General features: G+C 39.5%; 1 protein-coding gene across 1 annotated transcript; it reads left to right on the top strand.

Annotated features, from left to right (window-relative positions):
* Positions 1–57: 57 nt before the first annotated feature.
* LOC108862085 (DNA-directed RNA polymerase I subunit 1) lies at positions 58–7,707 on the top strand. Its single transcript, XM_018636116.2, has 21 exons — positions 58–240; positions 328–497; positions 677–836; positions 918–1,214; positions 1,309–1,533; positions 1,632–1,799; positions 1,939–2,101; positions 2,213–2,400; positions 2,719–2,982; positions 3,100–3,188; positions 3,288–3,435; positions 3,524–3,742; positions 3,833–4,156; positions 4,239–4,383; positions 4,514–4,722; positions 4,842–5,044; positions 5,183–5,381; positions 5,469–5,737; positions 5,816–5,956; positions 6,071–6,824; positions 6,898–7,707. The coding sequence occupies exons 1-21, from the start codon at positions 220–222 to the stop codon at positions 7,492–7,494; spliced, it is 4,953 nt and encodes a 1,650-aa protein (XP_018491618.1). The 5' UTR covers positions 58–219; the 3' UTR covers positions 7,495–7,707.
* Positions 7,708–8,138: the final 431 nt, after the last annotated feature.

Below are 8,138 nucleotides of genomic sequence, written 5' to 3' on the forward strand. Positions count from 1 at the left end.
AAGAGTGATTTTTTAAATTAATAATTATGAGAATTATATACACACCATTTTTCTTCAACCTAAAACCCTTCAAGCCGTAATCGAAGGGAAAACAAAAAAAAAAGACAAAACCTTGAAGCCAGGGTTCTTATCGCCGCCGCGTTATCTCCCGACCAAACTCCGGCGATAAAGTAATTGAACTCTAATTGTCTCCGTTCGTGCTCTCAGAGCTCAGTCGCTATGGCTCAATCCACCACAGAGGTTTGTTTTATAGTTTTCGATTTGATGTTTTATAAAGTTTTGTCCCTTTGATGTTTCTTAACTAAATGTTTTCGAGGTTTTCTCCAGGGAGCTTCCCAAGTGGTGAAATCCGTTAGGTTTAGCTTCATGACAGAGGAAGATGTCGAAAAGCACAGTGTTATGCAAGTTGTAAACCCCGTCTTGCTCGATAACGTTTTGAGACCTGTCCCTGGTGGTCTCTATGATCCTCTTATGGGTCCAATGGAAGATAGATCAACGTAAGACTTCTCCCTTTCTCTAAGGTCTTTTATATAAAGACTTGATTTTGTGTATTCCCTTTTGTCTTTGCTTGAACATGTTGGTTCATAATGGTAATTTAGTTAGAGACGAGATTATAGCTTCCACTCTTCATTTTGTTTGCTTAATCTAAGCTTTTACTTCTCGTCTCTTAATGCAGTTGTAAGACGTGTGATCAGCTCGGTTTTGATTGCTCAGGACATTGTGGGCGTATAAAGCTTGTCTGTCCTATCTACCACCCTTTGCTGTTCACTCACCTTTTCAATCTTTTGCAAAGGACTTGTTTCTTCTGTCATCACTTTATGGTCAAAAAGGAAGTGGTATGATACACTTTGTATATATGATAACAAGTTTGATAAGAGTTGGCTACTAAATTGATTTCTCTTTGATTTCATTTTAAGGTTGCAAGATGCGTCTCTCAGTTGAAACTCATCATGAAAGGTGATGTAGTTTCCGCTAAGCAGCTGTCTCTTAAACCCAGTAATTCATCTGAAGAGCGCGAAGATTCTAAACTCACTGGTTCAGATGAAGAATGTGAAGAAGATTCTGACATGGGAAAACAGAGATGGACATCTCTTCAGTTTGCTGAAGTCTCTGACGTCTTGAATCAGTTTCTTAGGTTGAAATCAAGAAAGTGTGAATCTTGCAAAGCAAAGCCTCCTAAACTAGAGAAGCCTACCTTCGGATGGGTTCGCTTGGTATGTCCTCTTCAAAGTTAATTTGATGTTTTGTTCTTCCCAGTTGATATCAGAAAGCTGTGATATTCCCATTAGTAACAATCTTTTCAAACAGGATGGTATGTCAGCGAGAGACATTGGAGCTAACGTAATGCGAGGGGTTAAGCTAAAGAAGTCCGCTAACAGTGGGGAAAGCTCTGACGAAGGTGAAGACAGTGGTATCAGTGGATTACAAGAAGTTGAAGATGGTGCTAAAAAGAAAAAAGGAAAATCTTCAAAAGCATCTAAAGACTATGGAGATCTCAAGAAAGCCTCTAAAAGAGACCTTTTGCCGATTGAGGTTTGTTTCTAATACTATAATTTTAACTTTACAATTAGGCATTACAAGAATTTTCCACATTTATAATGTTCTTTGCTGTTTTATTACATTTGTTTCAGGCCAAGGAAATCTTAGAAGGTTTGTGGGATAATGAGTATGAGTTTTGCTCCTTCATTGGTGATCTTTGGCAGAGTGGATCTGAAAAAACGGACTGTTCTATGTTCTTTATGGAGAGTGTTCTTGTGCCGCCTACTAAATTTAGAGCTCCAACAAAAGGAGGTGATAGCGTAAGTAACTTTTGGTTTTTTTTTTTGGTTATAATTGTTGGCATTGCCTCTGTGGGCTAACTTTCAGTTTTCTCTTAATTTTCCTTTTTCATTATGACTTCCCTATTAACTCATCTTTTTGCGTTTTTGTTTGTTACAGGTTATGGAACATCCTCAAACCGTAGGGCTAAACAATGTCTTGCAAGCCAATATGGCCCTTGAGAATGCCTTCACTAACAAATTAGATCGATCCAAGACATCTTCCAGATGGATGAGTCTTCAAGAATCAGTCAATGTCCTGTTTGATAGCAAGACTGCCTCAGGTTAGCTTCTAGCTCATTAGCTTGCTTTAGATGCATCTACTACGAAGAGTTATAGCAACTGGTTGCCACACTTGTCGACTGACTAGTATTATGGCTTCCTATCCGTTACAGTTAAAAGCCAGAGAGAGGGTACTGGTATATGTCAATTGCTGGAGAAGAAAGAGGGTCTGTTTCGGCAAAAAATGATGGGAAAGAGAGTGAATCATGCATGCAGATCTGTGATATCTCCAGATCCTTTTATCGCTGTCAATGACATTGGAATTCCTCCTTGCTTTGCTTTGAAATTGAGCTATCCTGAGGTATGTTGTCATATACCAGAAAATTGCACTTGTAATCTGCGCATAATTTTAGTTACTTGATTTGACCACTAATCTTTTGACTTTAAATCACACGCACGAGTCTTTGAGATGAAAGTTTTGTTTATTGATCTGAAGAGCCATATGTGAAGACAACTATCATCTTTGCTTGTAATACTTGTCAAAGTTGAGAACGTAGTCTCTTTCCACAACGGTTGCTTACAGACCCTCTTTGTGGAGATGGCTAGTGGCAACGCTTAAATGCACAAATATACATGTCCGAAATGTTTTGTAACGTTATGTTTGTTTTTTCCGGTGCAGAGGGTGACTCCTTGGAATGTTGAAAAGTTGAGGCAGGCAATCATTAATGGTCCTGACATTCACCCGGGAGCAACATATTACTCTGACAACGTATCTACAATGAAGCTGCCTGCTAACAAAAAAGCACGAATAGCAATTGCAAGAAAGCTACTGTCCTCACGAGGAGTCACTACTGAACTTGGGAAAACTTGTGATGTCAACTTTGAAGGTAAAATTGTCTATCGACATATGCAAGATGGTGATGTCGTCCTTGTGAATCGTCAGGTGTGGACATATACTGTTGATTTTATTGATATTGCGTATCTAAATTGTTTTTCGAGTCTATTGAGTTGTGTTTGTTAAATGTATGTGTACTTACAAGTATTTATGTTGTCATGGCAGCCAACATTACATAAACCTAGTCTTATGGCTCACATTGTCCGTGTTCTCAAGGGGGAAAAAACACTTCGTCTCCATTATGCAAATTGCAGGTAGACTCCGAGGATATGCAATTTTCCATGTTTTTTTTGATCTTTCCATATGCATTTTGATGTACCTCAAGACTGATATGAAAACTACTTTGGTTTCAGTACATACAATGCAGATTTTGATGGGGATGAGATGAATGTGCATTTTCCACAAGATGAGATTTCACGAGCTGAGGCCTACAATATTGTTAATGCCAACAACCAATATGCCAGGCCTTCTAATGGTGATCCACTTCGAGCTTTAATTCAGGTTGTGCATCCAAGCTATTCCTTCAAACCCTTGTATTCATTTCACAAATTTAGTTTCATATTTATCGACCTTGTATTTGACTTTACAGGATCACATTGTTAGTTCGGTTTTACTTACTAAAGGGGACACCTTTTTGGACAAAGATGAATTCAATCAGCTTCTCTTCAGTTCCGGCGTGACTGACATGGTACTCGGTTCTTTTTCTGGACGATCTGGCAAGAAAGTCACACAATCAGCTTCTAATGCAGACCTGTTGATTGTCACGCCTGCCATTTTGAAACCAGTACCTCTTTGGACCGGAAAGCAGGTAATCATAACACTCACACTGATATCTGTTTGTTCTGTTTGTAATTTTGTTTGTTTCTCTAACCAAGGTGGTTTTCTGGTTATGCTCTAGGTCATCACGGCAGTGTTAAATGAGATAACCAAAGGTCATCCCCCATTCAGCGTAGAGAAATCTACAAAACTTCCGGTTGACTTCTTCAATTCTAGATCAAGAGAAGCAAAATCTAAAAGTGGAGAATCCAACAAAAAGACCAAGAAGCATGATTTTAATGAAGATAAACTGCTCATCAGAAAAAATGAATTTGTCCGTGGCGTGATTGACAAGGCTCAGTTTGCGGACTATGGGTTGGTTCATACAGTGCATGAGCTCTATGGTCCAAATGCTGCAGGAAACCTGCTTTCTGTTTTTAGTCGTCTCTTCACAGTCTTCCTTCAGGTTTGCTCTCATGAAGTTGATAGTTTATTTTCATTTTGTTACAGAGTTTTTGTATCCTGAACTTTTGCTAAACATCTTCCAGACTCAAGGTTTCACATGTGGAGTTGATGATCTTATTATTTTGAAAGATGTGGATGAAAAGAGGACAAACCAACTTCGAGAATGTGAAGGGGTTGGTGAAAAAGTACTCCGTAAGACCTTTGGCATTGATGTTAATGCTCAGATAGGTATGTATTTTCTGATGAGAGTATGTACTTGATTAATGTGTTCATGGTCGTTCGTTACATTGTATAGTATGAAGCATGGAGATTTTAGTTTACCAAATAAGCTAATCACAGATTACTGTCTTTCCTGCAGATCCTGAGGACATGAAATCCAGAATTGAGCGAGTTCTGTATGAGGATGGCGAACTTGCTTTGGCATCACTGGATAGGAGCGTCGTAAGTGAGCTCAACCAGTGTTCAGGCAAGGGGGTGATGAACGATTTGCTCTCTGATGGGTTGTTGAAAACACCTGGAACGAATTGTATCTCTCTGATGACAATATCTGGAGCTAAGGGTAGTAAGGTGAGCCTTTTCTTCAGTATGCTCGTTGTTGTTGTTTGTTATATTTACTCTTTCAATGGAGCCTCTATTGCAGCAAGTAAATTTTAATCAGTTCTTCTCATGTTTTCGACGTTGTACAGGTTAATTTCCAGCAAATTTCTTCTCACCTTGGCCAGCAAGATTTAGAAGGAAAAAGAGTTCCTCGAATGGTTTCGGGGAAGACATTACCTTGCTTCCACCCATGGGATTGGTCACCCAGAGCTGGAGGTTTTATTAGTGACAGATTCCTTAGCGGTCTTCGCCCCCAAGAATACTACTTTCATTGTATGGCTGGACGAGAAGGGTAAGTAGTATAAAACTTGTATTCTTTGAACTTTTTTTAGTGGTTCTTGTGTTGCATTCCCTGTGATATTTCTGTTAAGAGTATTTGCCCTCTTTGTTCTGGCGCATTGTAATCACTTTAAGACATTCTGGTTTACAGGTTAGTTGATACTGCAGTGAAGACATCACGTAGTGGGTATCTGCAGAGATGTTTGATGAAAAATCTTGAGAGCCTGAAAGTCAACTATGATTGTACAGTACGGGATGCTGATGGGTCCATCATTCAGTTCCAATATGGTGAAGATGGCGTGGATGTTCATCGGTCTAGCTTCATTGAAAAGTTCAAAGAAATGACAATAGTAAGCTTTCCTTTTCAAACGGTTTTAGCCTTTTCCCTTATCTGTATCTACTTTTCGAAAAACTTATGTTGTTCTTTAACTTTACAGAATCAAGATATGTTCCTTCAAAGATGTAGCGAAGACATGCTGTCTGGATCGAGTAGTTACATAACAGATCTTCCTATTACTCTTAAGAAGGGAGCTGAGAAGTTTGTAGAGGCGATGCCTATGAAAGAACGTATTGCTTCTAAAATGGTGAGACAGGAAGATCTTCTGAAGCTGGTCAAGTCAAAATTCTTTGCAAGTCTCGCCCAGCCAGGGGAGCCTGTAGGTGTACTTGCTGCACAATCTGTAGGAGAGCCATCAACACAGATGACGTGAGCTAATTCTGCCTTTGCTTTTGTATACTTTAAATGAAACACTTGCTTATAAAACATTTTACTGTAAATTTATAGGTTGAATACTTTCCATCTTGCTGGACGTGGAGAGATGAATGTGACACTCGGAATCCCACGTTTACAAGAGATCTTGATGACTGCTGCTGCAGACATTAAGACACCCATCATGACTTGCCCGTTGCTGAAGGGTAAAACAAAGTAAGTTGCTTTTAGTTACGGTCACTTGATAGGTAGCTTCTCTTAGAAAGTATTTAGGAATTATTATAATATGTAATTGATTTTTTTTTGGCTAAAACTTTGTCATTTGTGCAGGGATGATGCAAGTCAAATTACTGATAAGTTGAGGAAGATCACAGTAGCAGATATTATAAAGAGTATAGAAGTGTCCGTTATACCATTTGCAGTTCATGGGGGTGAGGTTTGCAGTATCCACAAGCTTAAGATAAATCTGTATAAGCCAGAGCATTATCCAAAGCACACAGATATTACTGAAGAAGACTGGGAAGAGACGATGACGGTTACGTTTTTGAGGAAGCTGGAAGACGCTATAGAGACTCACATGAAAATGCTCCTTAGAATCAGAGGCATAAAGGTTGAGAAAGACAGCGGTCCAAAATCAGGAAACGAAACGGATAACGATGATTCCGAGAGTGGAAAGAAGACCGGAGGCGATGATGATGATGATGATGATGAGGGAGAGGATAAAGAGGCTGATGATCTTGGTGCAGATGCGCAGAAAGAGAAGCAGGAAGCGACAGATGAGCAGGATTACGAGGAAAGTGACGACGATGAGAAGAATGAACCATCTTCGGTTAGTGGAGTAGTTGACCCTGAGACGGATGATGATGATGAGGATGAAAACGCAGAAGTTAGCAAGGAAGACAAGGAAGATGCTGTTGAAGCGAAGAAAGAAGTAAAGAAGAATGTTCAAGAAGGTAGTAAAAAGAAGAGACAGAGATTTGTCAGTGGTGAAAAAGACAGACATATCTTTGCTGAAGGCAAAGGAAAGACATTTGAGGTCCATTTCAAGTTTCATAAAAACGAGCCTCATATATTACTTGCTCAGGTAAGCTTATATAACCCCCTTATGACTCTGGCTAAGCTCTCATTCTAATTGTATACTATTTTCTTACACGCAGGTTGCTCAGAAAACAGCGCAGAAAGTTTACATCCAGAACCTTGGAAAGATCGAACGGTGCACGGTGGCTAACTGTGGTGATCCTCAGGTGATATACTACGGAGACAATCCAAAGGAGAGAGCAGAGATCTCCAACGAAGAAAAGAAAGCCTCACCAGCTCTCCACGCGTCAGGAGTCGATTTCGCCGGTCTCTGGGAGTTTCAAGATAAGCTCGACGTCAGGTACTTGTACAGCAACAGCATTCACGACATGCTCAACACTTTTGGAGTGGAAGCAGCGAGAGAGACGATAATCAGGGAGATAAACCACGTTTTCAAATCTTACGGTATCTCCGTTAGCATCAGACACTTGAACCTCATCGCGGACTACATGACGTTCTCTGGTGGATACCGTCCGATGAGCCGTATGGGAGGAATCGCGGAATCAACTTCTCCTTTCTGCAGGATGACGTTTGAGACGGCAACTAAGTTCATTGTCCAAGCGGCTACTTATGGAGAAGTGGACAGGCTTGAAACTCCCTCGGCTAGAATATGTCTTGGCTTGCCCGCTCTCACGGGAACGGGTTGCTTCGACTTGTTGCAGAGAATGGATCTCTGAGATGAGAACCATCAACCACTTTTGAGCTTTGCTTCTGTCTGTCATAGATGGTATCTGCCGACAATGGAGGAAACGTTTGGAAGGCAAAAAGCTGCATCTTTAGTGACTTTTTTTGATATTTGATTTGATGTTTGCTTACTGACGGTATTGCATTAGGCTACTTTTATTTGTATTTCTACCTTATTTATGTTTGGTACCATTTTATTTTCTCAAGTTGTTTGGTATCATCTAAATTGAAAAATGAACTGTATAATTAGTCAGTCAGATAGCAAAACGAACTAACATATAAATAGAACATCAGAACATGTCATTAGGCAACCACTTAATATATGAATTTGCAGACCATATTCAATTTGTATTTTGTATAGATTTTGATTATATTTTCATGGTTTTTATTTTTATTAGTTTCTTAAATTCAAACATTATATTGTCTACAATATAACTTGAACCAAAGTGATGAGATAGTAAGGTCATATACATAGGAGAAACATGAAAATTTCTTTCTATGGTTTTTAAGAATTGTACATTTAAACATTTTAACTTCCACACATTCTCTGATTTGAGATAAAACACAAAGCACGAAGAGTGGAGACACATGAGGATGTGGTTGACTCTTGAGGTTTGCCCCTCGTGCTGTCTCGAAA

The sequence above is a fragment of the Raphanus sativus genome, chromosome 5 (assembly GCF_000801105.2).
Source record: "Raphanus sativus cultivar WK10039 chromosome 5, ASM80110v3, whole genome shotgun sequence".
Lineage (NCBI taxonomy): Eukaryota > Viridiplantae > Streptophyta > Magnoliopsida > Brassicales > Brassicaceae > Raphanus > Raphanus sativus.

Coding starts and splice junctions, on each gene's coding strand:
- LOC108862085 (XM_018636116.2), top strand. CDS start 220: ATGGCTCAATCCACCACAGAG. Junction 2,102..2,212: donor TGATAGCAAGACTGCCTCAG/GTTAGCTTCTAG, acceptor TATCCGTTACAG/TTAAAAGCCAGAGAGAGGGT. Junction 4,723..4,841: donor CTGGAGCTAAGGGTAGTAAG/GTGAGCCTTTTC, acceptor GACGTTGTACAG/GTTAATTTCCAGCAAATTTC.